At 42.9% G+C, this 18,925-nt stretch overlaps 1 protein-coding gene across 2 annotated transcripts; it reads right to left on the bottom strand.

The window, feature by feature from the left end:
* Positions 1-1,495: 1,495 nt before the first annotated feature.
* Positions 1,496-18,784, bottom strand: stk40 (serine/threonine kinase 40). 2 transcript variants are annotated; one of them, XM_018700017.2, is made up of 11 exons: positions 18,556-18,784; positions 14,918-15,044; positions 14,358-14,443; positions 13,596-13,739; positions 12,323-12,547; positions 11,980-12,032; positions 7,812-7,927; positions 6,204-6,348; positions 5,723-5,842; positions 5,388-5,472; positions 1,496-5,113 (listed from the first exon to the last, which is right to left on the bottom strand). In XM_018700017.2, the coding sequence occupies exons 2-11, from the start codon at positions 15,033-15,035 to the stop codon at positions 4,895-4,897; spliced, it is 1,311 nt and encodes a 436-aa protein (XP_018555533.1). In that variant the 5' UTR covers positions 15,036-15,044; positions 18,556-18,784; the 3' UTR covers positions 1,496-4,894. The 2 variants fall into 2 exon arrangements, with proteins under 2 accessions (XP_018555533.1, XP_018555534.1); XM_018700018.2 differs by lacking the exon at positions 18,556-18,784 and adding an exon at positions 15,227-15,245.
* Positions 18,785-18,925: the final 141 nt, after the last annotated feature.

Below are 18,925 nucleotides of genomic sequence, written 5' to 3' on the forward strand. Positions count from 1 at the left end.
AGTCACATTTTTTTTTTTTGCTCAAATGCTATGTAAATGTGGTTGTGTGTGTTCTGCTGAAGTGTCTGTCAGAAGAGGCCATAAAGCCTCTGCATGCTGGACACAGCTGGAGATACACATTCACACGCTCTGTCAGACATAAACACCTCAAGATATAACTGGGGAGCAGATGCAGCTGTGCACTTGAATCAATTAGTGCAAATACATTTTTAACACTTAGATACACTGCTACCAGTAAAGTACACACACACACACAAAGCAATGATAATACTGATCCATACACATCTGGAAATGTGGATTGTTGTTTATCCATTGTCATCGGTGTCCAGCTGGATAAATCCTGCTCTTTTCCAGTCAAACTGAATACGTAATGCTCTCTAAGGTAATTAGACAAGAACATCGCATATGTCTGACGTAGTCTTTAATGAACAATCATTTGTTTGAAACACACAGGGATCCAGGATGGACCTCCTCAAGGCCAGCTGGTTGTAGTTTATGGGGACAAAACATCTGTGGAACTTTGACCCTTGAGATCTCTGGACTTGGGAGAGAGGGGTGTAATGACCCAGAGGGGAGAACAAGTCAAGACACAGAAGGGTGGGAAAGGTTACTCAGTACTCGGTTATTCTTTTGAATGAGTCAGCATAGCATTTTTGCCTTTGTGGCTACTTATTGACCGAAATTGGTCTATAAGTAGGTCATAGGTCTGAGCCCCTAATTTGTCCAGTGATCATAGGTGAAAGATTTAATTTCCCTCAGTAGGAGCCACTTTCAAATGTGAACCCCCAGTATACATGTAGATGTGTGTCTCTGAGGTATAAAAAATTCTGCTGTGTTTAATAGCAACTGTCCGAGCAACATTTGCACATGCCATTATCACAGATTTAATCCAATATGTCTGTCAGGTCTGCCTCTGATGAGATTTCCATGTGTATCTGTGTGTATTTTTTGGCAGGCATGACATGATTTCTAACGGAATTAATGCCCTGCTCATGAGGGTGTGTGTGTGTGTTCAAAGGCCTGAGGTGAGGTGGGGGAATCATCAGAGCAGCCCACAGGGTCCTGCGGTGCTGTCAGAGTCAGCAGGAGCCTTCCTGTTTGAGCACATCTACTTTGGTCTGGTCCAAAACCCTGACTCACCGCAAGACTGAGGTGGTTTAGACGCACAGAGAGTCGATTATTCTATATTCTGTTCATTCTTCATACAGGTTTCACCATTTGATGCCTGAGACCACATCATGTAAAAGCTCATGCAGATGGCTGGCACAGAGGTACAGCTGAACATATTCAATAGATTGTATTGTCCACATCTGGTAGAGAAATATGAGGAAGCCAACAAAGAAGAACATTCAGCATTATATCCAGTAAGCGCCAACATTAAATACTGTATAATGCCTCCAATGCTCACTTCAGTTTAATTTTTTAAGAGAGTGCGCCACCTGGTGGTAATGAAAGGAAGTAACAGAATAGACAGACATGAAGAGACATGACAAAGTTGAATGTTTCCATATCAAAGTTTATTGCTGACATGCATGTAGAGATCTGATGAAGTAGAAAAATATGTTTTTTATACAAACGTGTTTTCATCTATACAATTACGCAGTTTTCTGTATCTAGATGCCCATGTCCGACCAAGCAGCTTACAACACATTATCCCATTGGGTTTAAACTACACCATATTCCATATACTACACTTAGTTTCCGGTTGAAAGAGTCAGTATTATATTGGTAATATACTGACAACATCATAACTTTAGAACCAACCCAAAATTCTGAAAAACTGAACTAAATTATACTATTCATCCAATTGGGGGTATATAATATAAAAATTCTTGCTCTGGATTTAACATTTCAGACCCGAATGAGTAAATTATCTTCAAGTTCTCCATCCATTGCTCTGACACACCTTGCAAGTTCAAAATCATGCAACAGTCACGTTTTACACAGAGTTTAACCTCACACTATTTCCATGCTTTTCAGTCCACATTGCAGTCTACCAAAACGACTCTGTAAAACAAACATTGAATGTGGTACAATCCACTAGCTAGAAAGTGAAACACTTTTGGAGTGGGGGTGTGGGGGGCAGATAATAACATCTACATCAAGGGTCTATTGAACCTCTAGTTTCTATTCTGTAGTTGGGCATCATGGAAGATGGCATAAGACATTTCCACAAACGATCACTTAATGTCAGCATTCAGCAATGGCTACGGTGTTCATAAAACACCCTTCTCTGATGAACCTAGACTACTACAATACTGCTCTATACCCATGGAATTCACATTGAGGTGGGAGAAAGCTGACAGCTCTCTTTACATATTATTTTAGCCTCCAGATGTGGTGGTTGATGGCCAACGTGGCCTATAATGCACGTCAATCGGCATGTGTTGAAACAGAGTTGGTGTCTCACTGGGTGGAACTACATACAGTATGACTGGCGCAGTCATGATGGTACATTATTTACATACTGACCAGAGAGTGCAGCCTTGTGTGGGGAATTGGGGGTAATGATAGGAAAAAAAGCACTACAAAACCCTCCCATGAATCAAGATAATGTGCGAGCATCATTTTGTGTTCGGTAAAAAATAGAACTATGCAAAAGTCAGTCTCGTTATTAGTGTAGCTTAAGTTGACCACAGGCTTAGTGGCAAAATGGCAAGAAAATGATTTAGAAATCCAAAATGGAAAACAGAAAGATGCTACTCATTTATGAATGTGTCTGGAAGGATCAAACTGAGATGGTTAAAGTAGAATCAATGTTGGAGCTAACAACACTTCTTAAAGCTTTGAGAGCAAAGAGATTTGGGGCCTGTTTCACTGGCATAAGTTACACCTAGTCTAGGAAACGTAAGAGATATTTGCATTTAAAAGAAACTTTTTGACTGTGATACAAGCCCCAGTGGTTTAAAGGGGAGGTGGGGGGTTAGACTAGTAAATAAATAAATCAACATGAAATTACAAGAAAAAAGTAGATGTGAAGACGTTTGAAAATATTCCAGAGCCTATGTTCATGCAGTTGGTTTGAATATAAATAGGAAGAGATCTAGAGAGCCTAAAGCAGGTACCAATATGCAAAGGCAAGTTTCAGTGTACAGATGCCTAACAGTCACTGGTTAGTAGCTTTGCCATGGTTTGAAGAAACACTTAAAAAGAGAAGAATGCATTAACAGCCAAGAAGACCCAGCAACTAAACTTAAAACAGAATGACTTTGTATTTTCATTTCTCTATTAAATATTACAGTATCGATTACCAGCCACCAGCTTGTCTCTCAGAGAGCCTTTATACTGAGATAATACAAGCATGTATAAGTTGAACCAGAGAGAGGGCTTGAGAATGGCAACAGATATGCAATATTTTCCAATGTTAAGAAAGCATTCATGACCCTTGCTAAAACATTCAGTCAAGCCCGCAATCTCTTTGAAAAAGCCCGCTCTGGTTTTCACAGTGTCTGCCACTGAGGCAGGCCAGATAACAGAACACAAAGACTGGAGGATAGCTTAAAGGGTCTGAGACTGTCAGAGGTTAACAGCTCGACAGCTCCACAGACTCTTATGCCTGGCCCGAAAAATAAAAACACACATACACACTCATGGATACTGCAGACGTATCAAAGCGTAGAATGAAAGTTCACATTCATACTGAAAAACACTTGTCCCATGATCTGTCTTGATAAAAAGAAACAGGGAAGTTGGAATACCTGGAAGCCATTTGATTCTGAATGAGGCTGTGGGTACCAGTTTCCTTGGCTAAGAGTAATTTTAAGACATGTTTTTTTGGCAATAGAAACATGACAGTGCCTGATCTTCACTGTAGTGGCACTGAGGAAGCGTTACCATCATCGTCACCATATGCCTTGGCAGGGAGGATCCAACAGTTTTTCCCCATTCAGTTCTTGGCATTTTGACTTCCAGGTACCTCACATTAGCTGCCTAGATGCTAAAAATAGATTTCCACAGGGGTGAGCAAAAGCTGGGGACAATGCATTCTGTAAATATCAAAGGATGCTTGTACTTTGATATTTAATATCTTCAAAGCGAAGGTAGGGGTAAAATGCTACTTATTATGGTAAATATGATAAAAAGCTTATTCAGATTTTTCGAAACCATTGAAAAGGTTTCAAAGCATTATCACTCTGACAGAAAACATTAATGCTTTATGTCACTGGTGGTATCAAGACTCCATTGTTACAATCCCTTGTCTCAGAACAGTGAGCATGGTTTACCAACAGAGAAGAGAGACAGAGAGGTAGATTGATTTGAAGTCAGAGTTACAGACAGGAGCAGTCTGGATCACTATTGATACAGGAAACAGTAGAGAGGAAGAGGAAGGAGTGAGAGGAGGAGGGTGGAATGGAGGTATAGAGAGGTGATGGCTGTGATCAGGTGATCTGACTTGAGGCAATACCATTAACCACTGGGAAGAGAAAGGGTTGCTACATGATTCTGGTCCTGTATTGCTCAGGGAACCAGAGTTGATGAGTAAAGTGTTTCAGTAGGGGTGGGAGGAGGAGGGGCTAAGTAGTCTCTTCAACACTTGAGACAGAGCCTTGGGTTAGCCCCATGTTGTGACTGTGCCATCCCGTTTGTTGCACAGTGAGATCTGACTGGTGATGACCTGAGGGCAAAGAACCTTTGGTTCAGATCTTCCTCCAGGCCTTTCCATATTTCACTAGAGGATCCAGACATGAGGACTGAAGTTCTGGGTTGGCAGTTTGTTCTAGTACCCTCCTCATGACTGCTCCACCTAGCTTGCCCAAAGCTCACCTATGAATTGGGCCGACTGTACCCTGATGCAAGTTCAGCTTTGGGGCTTATCCTCCTCTGTCCTCTCTGGACTCCGCAGGTCTCTTTACTACCTGGGGAGACCAGAGAGGCTGGGATGGATGGCTTGGGACTACTTCCGGAGGAAACGTTGTGCCAGGATGGCAGCATCTAGCGGGCTGACAGGCTGGGCGTCGTGGCCCAGACGCCGCACAGGTGGGATGCTGCCAAATTGGCGCTTGGTGAGAAAGCTCTTGGCCTCGTGGATAGTGTTCTTCTCTTCAGCCAATAGCAGCTGCTGGCGCATGTAATTCTCAAACTCATACTGTGAAGACTCTTCTATCACCTTGGCCTGAGGGGAGAAAACGTATTCTGTTTAATGTGCTGCAACACCTGGGCTGAATGAAATGGTTTCTAAGGGTATCAAAGAGTTTATGTAAATGTGAGACAAACCATATGAAAAAGGTGAATTACATCAATCCATTTCCATTGTTACTCATAACTGCATCTGACTATTATACCAAGTGTTAATTCTCTATCTTAAGTATCTGTATTTGAACTATTATGGGTTTATCCAACAGGCTCCATATTGAGAACTGTGATGCCACGTTTCTCTACAAATTTACCTCTTGCAGATGTTCTGGATGATTGATCTGGTCATCAATATCTGGCACCACCTGCAGAGGGCCACTCAATGATGAAACCGATTGCCTGTCATTAGGAAAACATAAGAGGATAATTGAACTTGTCAGTGTGGTTAAACGCAGCATACTTGTATGTATACAAAATTAAAGTGCATACAAATACAAATTATAAACGCAAAGCCAACCAGTAGAAACTCAGGGCACCTAGGAGCAGACATTTTACACATATTCATTTGTCATTCATTACAGGCATTTCTAAGCTTCTCAACAATAAAAGATAAATAGTTTTTCTACAAGCCAGCAGGGGGAGCAATTACCATGAGGCAATGATGGCACTGAGCGACTCCAGCACCTCTCCTGCAGTCAGCCTCTGCTGAGGGTCCAGCACCAGCAGCTTTCGGATCAGGCACACTGTGTTCTCTGACACACGACCATCCCTGTGAGGAGGTGGAGGGAACAGGAAGGGACAGTTTTATTAGTAAAATGTGACTACTGTAAGTCACAAGTCTCCAAGGCCTTTACTGACAGATTACACTGCCATTGCTTGAAAATGTGGTAAATTATCTGCATATATTTTTCATTAAGAGAGATTTTTCAGTATAACCAGTTAGAGTTTAACAATTATGTTTGTTATTCTGCTTCTAAGAATAAAATTGAGAATAAATGTTAATCAGAACAAACTGTGTGCTTTTACTCTGCTATCTCTGCAGTGACTGTTGATAGAGCAGTTAAATTCTATTGCTTTGTATACATCTCTACCAAATGTGGTAAAGAAACATGGACAGGACAAGTTCTCACTCTGGGATGGAGTACTCTGCAGCCTTGATCTTGCGGAATAGCTCTTGAGGTATGCTGTCATAAAAGGGGAACTGGCCATAGAGCATGGTGAACAGGACCACGCCAAGAGCCCACATGTCACTAGGTTTGCCACGGTACGGCCGACCTGGAGACAGGACAGAGAGGATCGGGATGTGAGTTTGATATCAAAAACATGTAACCATAGTCTAGTTAAGAAGCAGTTAAGTAATAGAGGTTGAAATCTATTTGTTTAATGCAATGACAGTTTCTGCCCTGTGTGACTCACAGGGACAGGGGTGATCAACCCTTCAACTAGTTCAATTCCTGTCAAGTCACTGGGTCTAATGATTAACAAGATGAGCAAACACAAACACAAGCAATGACTCCATATCCATTATATTTCCTAGAAATTTCCAGCACACTGCTGACTTAAAATATGAGAACTGTTTTTATGATTAACCCTGAGCCACTAAATCAGCCATGGATCAGCAATGAATAAAGTGGAGCTGGTGAGGGTGGAGCATCATAGCTGTGCATGACCATAGGCAGTGTAGTTACAGCCAGGCAGGCGGCGGCGGCAACAGCAGCAGGCAATTATGTTAAAGCTTGTGACACACACACACACACACACACACAGACACAGGCGGGGGATGGGGATGGGAGGGGAAGGGGGTAGATGGGAGTAGTTTCCCTCCAGTGAGTCATCAGTGCATGAGTCACTGAAGCTCTGTTTAATTGTGTGCCTGTCACGTTATGCTGATATACACGCCCGGGTTTTATCTACAGTTTGAGTGGCTGGAGGTGAACAATTTGAAATTATTCTTCTTAATCTTGTAGACTGTCCAGGATGTTGCTCTGGAAATCAATGATTAAATGGATAGAACTACCATAGAGGTGCATGCTCAAGCATCAACATGACTGGTGTGCAGCACTCAGGTTTGCACATCTGCTTTGACAAATGAGCACTGCGGAGCTGAACAATAAAAATGGATTTCCACTTTTTTTCAGACAAAATGATTCACACAAAGAGGAAAGTAGCCTCCTCTGCAGAAACATACCATGAGAAAATGCAACATCACTGTGATAACACAAAAACAGAACGAAAAAAAGCTATTCCTAGCTTTTGTCACTCCGAGATTGCAACATAACTTCTTTCTCGTTGCCTAATAACCGGGAAATTGAACACAAGACTGACTGGGAAACATTATGCAATGGTCTACAAAAGAATCCCGGGATCCCATCTGGACCCAGATCAACCAGAGTCATGCTTTTAACTAGAACTTTCTCTCATATTAGGAAATACATTAGACAATTGTGTTTCACTTTCAGTTAATCCACTTCACAATCCTATTCCACTTCTAACAGTGGACAGTGGCAAATCCCAGGCTGTGAGAAAGGTTTTCACACCTGTGCACAGATGGTCAATTGCTGCAAAAACAAGGTGTGACTGCTGGATTGCCAGTTTTTGAAAGTGACAAAAACTGGGTGATGCACACCCCTTGTGACTGAATGTCAGAGACAAGATTCAGACTGTCTGAAAAACCTTTTGTTTAATGTATATTGTTCTTTAAAAAGAACATGATTGCAAAGTATTGGTTTTTCACTTACCACTTAATACATCAGGGCTGATGTAGGCTGGACTTCCTCTCTGGTCTTTCAGCAGGTCATCCTCACTAACCAGGTGTTTTCCCAGGCAGAAGTTGGTAATAGTAATTCTATGAGTTCTGTAAACACACGCAAAAATGCAAACACACCTGATCAATACCTCATTTTGAATCAGTTAAATCAATTAGATAATGCCTCACGTATTTCCACTTCTAAAGAACACCAACTTCTTGATTCTCTGCTGTAACTTGATATAACCATGGAAAATACAGGCAAAGCAGTCTTACTCATCATAACAAAATGTATGTTCAGAATGTAAAACACTGCATTCTCACAGCCAAAAGCATGAAGTAAACACAGGCTGACAGAGACAGGGAGAACTTGCTAGCATGCCTTGTTTTTTTAATAATCTCACGGTTCACTTGGCCTCAAAATACATCAGTATCTCATGACTACCAGATGCAAAACAGAGTATGCACACCCAGTCTTAATAATAAAAAAAAAAAACAGTCTCCCATGACTTCATGTTATACTTTCATTAATTTCTCTGATTCAACATATGCCGGTTAAACTCCTGGAAAATAAACTCTGGTCTTGATCCTCAGTAGTTCATAACAACAAAGAATAATCTTAATAGTCTACATTTTATTTATTAAAACCTACACCAATCACATGTGAGAGAAATCTTTTGAGACAACCACAAGATAGATTGTGCAAGAGTGGTTGCAACATATCAGAAAGATATCTTTACATATTTTTAATATGTAATGCTATGACATCTGCAGAGGTATAGAAGGGATTTTAAAATAGCGTTTGTTCTTTAAGCATGGATTTCTTATGCAGCCTGATATGTGTGGGCTTTTTGATGTGAGGGCCTTTAAATGCTACAGAAATACATTGACTTCTCTTTAATGTACTTCATGTTCTTATCTCCCTCCGAGTTCTTGTTTTTGTACCTTCCTACAAAAACACTATCTAAGCTATCTAGGCTCTCCATAAAGTTTATTATCACAGACATCATTGTTTTTAGATTGCATCTTCGTACATTGGGCCTAAGACATTTCGAAAACAAGACCACTCCAGACAGAAAGGCGCTTCAAAGTCTGAGAGGACCCACTGCTGTTACCAGTGACGTTTGATTAATTTGGTTTCCGTGGAAACAATGTGGCACTATAAAACTTTTCTCTGAGTCATCAAGGTAAAATTATTTTGGCAGAGTGAAACCTAACAGTATTAAAGCTAAAGGACTATGGACTGTAGCTGTAGCCTGTTCTAGCAGAGAAAGAAAATAAAAAAGCCACACTTTGACAAACATATGAGTCAACCTGTGGTTTGGGATAATTGTCTCGATGACTCAGCCTGCATGGTGATGGGCTGGCAAATGAATATAAAAAGCTGAAGATGATTTAAAATATGTACACAAATGCACAACTTCAAGAGCACCCACACAATCACTCCCATGCTGAACATGCACACACGAAAATGCACTCATAAGCACATGAGCGCACACAAAAGCAGCCATGGTCTAGAGCCTGGGTCCTTCTCTAGATCACGCTTCTCACCCACATCCGCTTTCTAAAAAGCCTGAGGTCAACAGCTTCCCCTATTCTCTCTCACTTTCACACCCTGCTCCATCACACACACACACACACTCACTGCTCCCATTACAGCGTCTGGAGCCAATTCCTGTCAAACACTCAATTTTCAACCAAATGCTCCAATCTCAATCTTCCGTTAGAACATTGAGTCCACATAATTCCCAGCTACTTGTGTGATTCAGCCACTTCAACAGCTTTTGTGATCCAAGCCTCTATAACCATATAGTGGCCTTGTGATCTGCAAAAGGATGGGCCAGAGGAACAGAGTGTGATGCTTCAAGGACCCTCAACATAAAAGCTTCCTTTATGGAGGAGTCTGTCCTTTTGTCTGTGTGCATCACGACCCAGGTTTCTATTCTTGCACCGGAGACTGGGTAAATGAAATTGCATGTTTGCCTCGTGAGGCAAGGGTCCCGGGGGAGTGAAGAGAGACCACACCATCTCTGCTTCCTGGTCACGTGACCTCGGGTAAGTCAGGAAACCAGAAACCCAATGCCCCGATGACTTCTCCTCCCTGTCCGCAACATTTTGCTGAAAATACACCAGCTGACGAGAAAGGAGGTTAAATGCAGGGCAACTTCTGCAGAGACGAGAATCATTTCTCAGAACTGATATGAACTGACGAGTTGGAGGGTTTTGCTAAGCTTTGGTGTGGAAAATGTTTTTATGCTATATTCTATGGTATGTATTACTGCATCATGGCTACTGCTTGTCTAATACCAATTAATGCCTCCTTCACTGGCATTTCATTCCTGATAAGCACAATTGAGAAATTTCACAGTCAGTCAGTAGCGATAATTCACCCCTCAGTCTTGCTGACAGGACCACAGTGAGAAAAAAAAACAGAACAAAATCTATGAGTCTATGAGTGGCCATGTCCCCTTAGAAATGTAACAAGAATGTAGGAAGTTAATACAGTTTTGACATACGTCGTCAACAACCCTGCAGATTGATTTATGACATCCTGCTTTCATAACAGCTGGCTGTACAAGAGGAAATCGCATTATTCTTGCATAAACTGCTGAGCTTGTTGATGGCATCGGTGCATTTCCCAGAGTGATGATGAGCAGCAGGGGAAGGGATTTTGGGATCGGTGTGCCTCTAAACTGACTGTGTCTTTCCCATACTGACTGTACATTCATAGACAACAGGGTGGAGTGGCAAAGGAAACATGCAAGAAAGAAAAGCATGATGCATAAAGGGGGAGGAAAAAGTGAAAAGAAAAAGGGATATGACAAAGGGTACAAAACAAAGACAGCAGAGGAAGGAAAGGGACTGGGGTGTACAAGAAAATAGAGAAAAAGCAGAGTAAAGAGTAAATAAACGATGACTATATGTGTGCGTGTGTGTGTGTGTGTGTGTGTGTGTGACGTGCATTGCGGTGTGAGTCAGCTCTGAGCTATGGGGCCTTTGGCAGGCCTTTCCTTTGTCTCCAGCTGGGACGGAGTGTTCTGCCTGTCTGCTCCTCTCCCCACCACCCTCCTCCCCTGGCCAAAACACTCTCCTGTTTCATCACTACCACTACTGCTGCTGCTGCAGGTGGTGGTGGGGGCAATGAGCACTGGTGCCTGAGAAGCACAGTGTGAATGCGGTAAAAAGATAAGCTGGGGACATGACATCTCAAAGCACGTACTCAGACATGCAGATCATGCACAAGAAGTCACTGAATAGTCTGTGGGCTAACTCTATGATTACACTCACTTGTGCGTGATGCAAGCATACGAGATGTTTGGATGTGAAGGTGTGTGTGAGCAAGCGTAGGTGCAAAGACAGTGTTTATCTGTTAGTCATGTCCCTCCAAATGAAAAGACTGCCTTTGTGGAATGATTATTAGAGTTTCCAAGAATGTGTGTGAGGATTTCTGCTGTTCAGAGACAACTTTCCACAGGATTAATGCAAAATCTGGCAAAACTTTCTCTGAACCTGGACAAATTCATATCAAAAAGCAAATAGCAGCTTAAATAGCAGTGCTCTCAATGGTGAGAAAGAGTGACTTTCACCCCCCGAATATGCACACACCATCTCTCTCAAACACTCTGTACATAGGGTGTTTGGACAGGGCTTTTACAGATGAGTAGTTTTCCATTCTGCAGGGCCTATCTGAACTGCAGTACTCTGTGACCTGAGGTGCACTCAACAGGGTCCTGTGTGCTATGTAACATTGCTTGTGCCCCCCAACTTCAAACACTCTCCCACTGAGAACAAAGCAATGGCATACTCTTTACTCTCTTTTGCACCAGAGTCCAGTTCACATTCTGCTTCCAAAAATCCAGCCGTGGGGAATGAATCATCAGCCTTTACTCAACACACAGGCACAGACCCAGGGTCAGGCACAAGAGAGCAAGGCTTTAGGTTCCTGCGACTGATCTCACTCTTGGTCTGAGAATGTGACCCCTGCTTGGGTTTAAAGCCAAATGCACACTGGATACAGGCTGCTGAGGCCTCTCACACACGTGAGCCGAGGCAGAATGACTTACTGGCAGGCTAAAATGGCTTGACCCTGAATAATGAGAGAGGTTTTTTGCCAGCTAACTGATTGATGAAAGCCAATGAGTGAATGAATTTCATCTTACCGTTTGTTCAGCACCATGTTTCCCAGCTTGAGGTCTCTGTGCACAATGTTTTTCTGCAGGCAGGAAAGAGAGGAAAAAAATTGTTTGGTCATATCGTTACAAGTGAATCATTGGTATCAAAAACAATCTGCTTGTCTCTGGGAGTGGCACACGAACATGGGAAATGAGTAATCAGAAAGGATGTGCAACTAGAAAACAATAACAAAGCAATTTCTCTTCCAGTTGACAAAAACATTGTAGTATCTAAGCCTCCTTCATTGATGAAAACAGAATACTACGTATTCACAGTTTCTTGGATAGTATGATCTTGACAGCAGAGTACATAACACTAACCTAGACTCACCTTATGAAGGGCCTCCACCACACGCACCACATCGTAGAAGATGACGATGGCCTCTCGCTCACTCAGTCGCTTCTCCTTTATGACGTAATGCTGGAGGTTTATTAGATCTGCTGTCTTGTCGCTGAAGTCATGAGCACATAGGCAGTCAAGCACAAGGCAGATCCGTTTCTTCATCTTGCGCACTTTGTTGGCCTCCGTGTCCTCCACTATTTCATAGGCTCGATCCTGGGGAACAACAAAGGGCACTTCTTTTGCAAGTGGACAGAGTTGTTGATATATTTCAGAAGCACTTTCCACCAGCGTCCAATCAATATAAGTTGAGGCATCCATGAATGCATCAAACTGAATGGATTCCTGTACTACACCGGCTGATCAAGCTGATTCATTCAGCTTAGAAAGACATAGATTCAAGCAGGGCAGAGGCTATCAATCAGCAGTCAGCATGTAGCCAATGTGAATAAGACACATCTACTCCTCCACACTGGGTGGTGGAGGATGAATAACAAAGGTCATTCCTCTTCTTCCAACTCCAGTCTTAGCAGAGTCACCACTTCTTATTGATTTCTGTATCAGGTTGTCAGTTTTTTTTTAGATGCAGTCAGCACCTCTAAAAGTGTACATTATTAACTGCTTCTCTCACAGTGGAGATGCACTATAATAATCCAATCAATATATTGCAGCCCTAAATGAATCAGAGTGCATGGCTCAATGCTGCTATTCTGAGAACACCGGCAGAGTGGAACAGACAGGATGTGAAAGAGAGACAAAGAAGGAATACAGAAAGAGGGAGAGAGAAGGCAGATGGAACAATAACAAAGTTAGAGGAGGAGGCAGACGGGAAGACAGGTGAGGGAGGGGAGGCTCATTGTGAATGGATTAGACTGTGAATAGAAAACGACTGCAGATAAATATGGCTATTAATGGTACTCCCACTTCTCTATTGAAACAACCCTGATAAGGAAAATATAAGCAGCTGGCTGGACTAATGACAAGCTTACCTCTGCTATTACTGAGCTGATAAGAGCATGCTGTTACTTGTACTTAAATGGTGACACCATATTCTAAACTGACTACACATTAACAGATACTTCCCCATGGTGGTGTTGGTGTGTTTATCAGTTTGAATTACACAGAATGCTCTCCCACACAATGCTGAGTAATACACCATAAACTATAAGAAACATTTTTTGCCCTTGATATAAATTATTTATCAGATGATACACATCAAAAGAAATGTAACTTAATTGCAAAATGTGTGCAGGTCTCTGTCTACCTGGAAGAGGCCATGGTGGTGGACGACCCCATCCTGGTTGTGCAGTAGAGAAAGGAGGGAGTACTCTGTGTGCAGCAGCATCTTCCCCTGCCTCTCTTCTTGAGTCTCGCCTGCAGAGTCCACTCGCTCCTCCAGCGTCAGGATCTGCCATAACCACACACAAGAGCAGGGCAAATGTTAGAGGTCACAAGACGAGCTCATACAGGATCAGACAGCGGAAAGAGAGCTTTGACCATTTAGTGAGTAGCTAATCTTCAATCGGTTTAGCATTTAACAAGGAGTTACAATCTGTTGAATGGCGATGGCAAAGCAGGACTGCAGCTTTAAAATACTGGCTCATGTACCAGTGCGAAGTAAACAAGCTGGGCAAGCAGACATTGAGGCGCTGTAGTCACGGGTAAGAGAGGGGGGTCACGAACTGACTCACTGCATGGTCGTCAGGGTTAAAAGTTAACATTCTAGGTGGGGCGCAACCTTCCTCCCTCCTTTGTCCCCCTTTCTACTAGTCTTCCGTTGTGTAACAGACACTGGATAGCCCCTATAAACAGATTGCCCGGCTGATGTTTTGTTGTTTGCGTCAGACTGAAACAGGGGGCCATAAAGCTAACATCACTAAAGGGGGGGGGTCAAAGGTTCAGATGTCTACTGGAATATCATAGCTTTGTTTTGACAGATATACTCAAGTTTTAATTTAAACATGCTCTTTACTTGCTTTGTGAGAGAGAAAAACACATACAAACTTGCCAACCCCAACAGACTTACTTTGAGCTGATAGAAGTCATCGGTGCCATCCTTTCTGGCTAGACACTGCACTATGCTGGGCACTGGTGAGTTGCCCAGGCGAGGCCCTGCAAGGATAAGAAAAGGAACAGCTGCATGACCAAAAGGCAGGCTACACGCCAGTGTGTGCTCTCATTGCAACTCATTAAAGGCTGCATGTGCATGTACCCATTAACACCCCGAGTGTAATGTTTTCTTTGGCACTCTGCATTGCAAATAGTGGAGGAGTTGTGTAGTAGAAAACATAAAAGGCTACAAGTATGGGAGACAAATACATTTTCCAGAGGGAGGAAATAACCCTGCTCAGACTCAGACCCTTCTGGCCGATGTCATGGGGATCGGCTAAATTCTTCACATTCTTGTCTCAGGCGTGCGTACACACACAGACACCCCGCGACACACACACACACAGTTTACCGATCTCCCACACATACTTGTAAATCTAGACAGGTTTACAAAAAAAATGCACTCTAGATGCAGTCTCAGCCACACAACTATTTCTACACTTTTGGGGCTTAAGCAAACACCTGTAGCCTTCTTACCAAGGATGAAGGGCCCAGCTCTCTTGGCGTTATTGCCGGATATCCCAGGACACTGCAGCTTGCTGGCCCTGCCTGATGTCTCTCCAGCCCCCCTATCCGACGAGCGCCGCTTGGACATACTGGAGCTCTATGGGAGAATAAATCAGATTAGTACACGGGATAAAGATAGTCAAGTTAAAGGGTAAGTGCATACATGTGACTGCGAGGTTGCCAACTCTCCACTGATGACAAAAAAATAACATAGTAATCTGTAACTAAACAATGGTTTTAAAAATAATCTGTTTAAAAAAGACTTAATAAAGACTTCACCCTGAGCTTTAGCAGCAGTCCTATAGGCTGGTAAAGAGTACACTGATTAGTGAACAGTAGTGAAAGGAGGTAAACTTCAGGGCAGCTCCTCCCTGACTATTTTAAATATCCCTCCCACACATTTACTAACGCCTCAGTGTGAATGTGAGGCCATTACGGCTCCATTCAGAATGATGGTTGTTGGCGTCAAGGGTGACACCTCAGATTCAATCTCCCCAACACAAATGCGAATGTGCCACAATCTGCAATTTAAATGGCTTTCATGTAAATGCATTGCACTAACATACAATTATTTAAACAGAGGCATTTTTGATTGACATCTCAGCACTGATCCATCTTTAGCTTTTCCTGCTGCAGTGGACACGGGTTTAGCAAATCCTTCTGCTCTTAATCTGTGCGTTTTATCTAAAAATCTGTACAGCTGGCTTATCTACGCAGACCTTCCTCTGTGAGGACATGCATGTTCGAACAAGGCTGAAACAACAACAAAAAAATGCCAAGCCCTTACACTATGATAAGGAACCAGATTCTCATGCCAGAAGAACCAGTGACACAGTGTGACACATCATCATTACACAAACTACTTTAACTGCCACAGCAGATCTACCTCCCAGAATTCAGAGAGCAAGAGGTATGCTTTGTTTACGGATACTGAGTTCCTATGTGATGAAACCTCATTTGTTTCTCGTAACAGGGAAGTAGTGCCTTGAACCGAGAGGAATGATTCACCCTCCTGTCATCCTGAGTTTCCATTGGACAGAAATGCTTAAATGTCCAGGTGATGACGCTGATAACGGCTTGAAATGTGCCCCCAAGCCTTGACTGTGCACCATGTAAACTTAAGAAAAAACAATCATAAATAAACATACAAATAAATAAAACACTCCATAGAACTTAGGCTCACAAGAGAGGTGACAGAAAGTGACATATGTGCAGTAAAAATGTGACTGACTGATAGCAGTGGTGTGCATATTTTAGCCAGCTAAACAAGAGAGGTGATTCAGACCAATAAAATCCAATAGCACCTCATAAACTGCAAAGTAGACGATGAATGGAGAGCTGGCGAACGCTAGAAAACTTCAGAATATGAAACTAATCTTGCAAGTGGAACTAACTACAGAAAATGTGTTTTTGTCATGAATTAGACCATCTTCCTGTTTCAAAACTAATCGTGCGCCACTCGCCAGTTGGCGTTTTTGGGCAGAGAGGAGGCAGGACAGTTGGCAGTCAGTATGGGCTGGTATGAATTCTCACTTCCATGAGGCTTTTTGTGATCTCAGACAGCAGACAGTGTCATCATCATGTCTCTCGCCCATCTGTCTCCATCTCCACTAGTCATCACCCACTGAGTCTGATGAGCGGAGGTTTTCTGACAGCATTTATGGCACAAGCCAGAGTGACACCAAGTCATGCTGCCAATAGTAAGAGAGCATCTTACTCTAAAGCATGCAAAGCAACGGATAATCAACTACTGCAATTCATGAGGCTCCTGGGCAGGAAACTGTATAAACTTTTTTTTTCATCCAGTGGCCAAAGTGGTTGGCGGAATCAACAATGTGCATAAAGCTTCTGGTGCTACCAGATGAATATGATTTTAATTATTGCTTGAGTTCTAGGAAGGCTGCAGGATTGAGTAAAAAATGCAGGCAAAGCAAAAACTACATTTTTTGCAGCCATTTCCCACATTTCTATCAAGATTATCTGTGATTGTACCTTATATGCATTTCCTTTCTCTACAGCTACATAGTCATTGTTTAACAACACATACTATCCATACACCTTGTACTTATAACACTGATCTGACTCATGGACAGAAACACACAGCAAATGGACCCAAGGCATTTTCATCTACCTACTAAACACCAGCTCTAGTGCTGTAGAGCCAACCCCCAACATAGCTAAAAAGCAAAGGTCAATGCAACCAACTAATGCACACTGACCTAAATGACATCAGCGCAATGACAGCACACAGCTATCCTTTTCTGACACTGCCATGCCTCTTTGCACAGCCAGTGATCTGGCAAGCAAGACTGCCTCTAACTGCCTCTGCCTCTGACTGTACCAGAGGGAGGACAAGAACAGATACAGCCTCTGAATCATATCACACAAAAGGAGGAGAGACACGCTGCCGGTGCCCACGAGAAATGTGGGCTCCTTAAATAGTATCAGAACAAAACAACCACGTAGGTGTCTCAAGATCCACCCACCCAGACTCCGTGCCACTCGTCTGGCTCCGCAAAACAACTTAATTGCAAAATCAAGATAGTATCAAAATGCACAAAAAAGCAAAATGACACTCGAGCAAGTAGCAAACATATCAGTGGATTACAAATTAAAACCACCGAGATGGTATGATACAGATCATTGGATCCACAAACAGAACAGACACAAAAGTCAAGACAAAGAGGTAAAGCAACTCGAAGGTCATACACGCTTCAATCCTGCTGCTTTAATGAAATGTCAATCAATCATGTTGAGCTCATACATGCTGTCGTGCCTGTAACTGCAGCTGTTGACCACATTATTGCAATCTCAACGCCCTAGACTACACAACAAGGCTGCGGACACAAGGTCACATTGTAAAAATCACTTGACGAAAATAATTACAAATGCACACAGATTGTCACACGTTGTTTGGTGCCATTTTGCGACCACAAGGTCTGGACACCGTTCAGTTCTGGCAGCGATCATCGTAAACGAGACGAGTCGGAGAGTAAAAAGCTGACGTATTGCCTTTCAACTTGTGCAAAACCACTCGACGAGCTGTTAATAACTTGACTAGCCAGGTGCTAATGTGTTTTGACCACAACAATGACTATTCAATCGCCTCGATACGTTTAAAACACACATTAAACCTCTTCACACAGCGTGCGTTAATGTAGACAACGTCTGACTGAGGTGGTTGTTTTAACAGGCACAAACGTACACATTTGTGTTATTTTACAATGTATATTAACGTAGGTTTATAAGACTATGCTTGGGGGCACACATACAAACTTAGTACGGCAACAAAGCTGACTGAATTCCTCGGCTGAGGACGCTGGCACAGCTCCAGGCACACCGGCCACACAAAGGGACCCACAACACAACAAGGAGTTGGGCTTTCGGTGCAAACTACGGGAATCAGCCGTTAGCTAGGTTACGACTACTTCAGCGTGTATCCTTACGTGCCAGAGAGGATTTAATGTGATTGCTGACGGGCGACGTTTGGTAACACCAAGCGGGAGGCTACGGAGCAGCCGGGAGGCCATTTAAACAAAGTAGGTAACATTACAGCTGGCTAGCCGTGCCAGAAGGCTAGATAGCAACGTAGTCGCCACCGCGCTTACCTCGAGCCAAAACCGCCGGGTAAAGTCTGCGTTGTCTTCTTACAGCATGGACATTTCTTGGGTAAACGCTGTGGTGGATGTGCGGAGCTTCTCGCTTAAACAGGAGAGACCACAGAGGGTTGGTTTCGGGTTGTTTAGCCTCTGTTACCGAAATGAGCAATTAAGGATAAGCCTCCGCTCTTCGCTGATCGCATCTTTCCACAGCGACAGCGCCACCTGACAACGGAAATGACGCACACACTTATTTGATTGACAGCTGCACTCGGCCAATGACAGCACCTGTCTGCTTTTTCCCAGTAAATGGTTGCGCACTGATGATGAAATTCTTTCGGCAATAAAAGTTGCTAAATGAAACAGCATTACATCATAT

Source organism: Lates calcarifer, linkage group LG15, assembly GCF_001640805.2.
Source record: "Lates calcarifer isolate ASB-BC8 linkage group LG15, TLL_Latcal_v3, whole genome shotgun sequence".
NCBI lineage: Eukaryota > Metazoa > Chordata > Actinopteri > Centropomidae > Lates > Lates calcarifer.

Bases quoted from the DNA above. Each gene is read 5' to 3' on its own strand.
- stk40 (XM_018700017.2), bottom strand. From the start codon at position 15,035: ATGTCCAAGCGGCGCTCGTCGGATAGGGGGGCTGGAGAGACATCAGGC. The intron at 12,548-13,595 runs GTAGACAGAGAC...GTTGTTCCCCAG, and splicing joins ACCACCATGGCCTCTTCCAG to GATCGAGCCTATGAAATAGT. The intron at 12,033-12,322 runs GTGAGTCTAGGT...TCCTGCCTGCAG, and splicing joins TGGTGGAGGCCCTTCATAAG to AAAAACATTGTGCACAGAGA.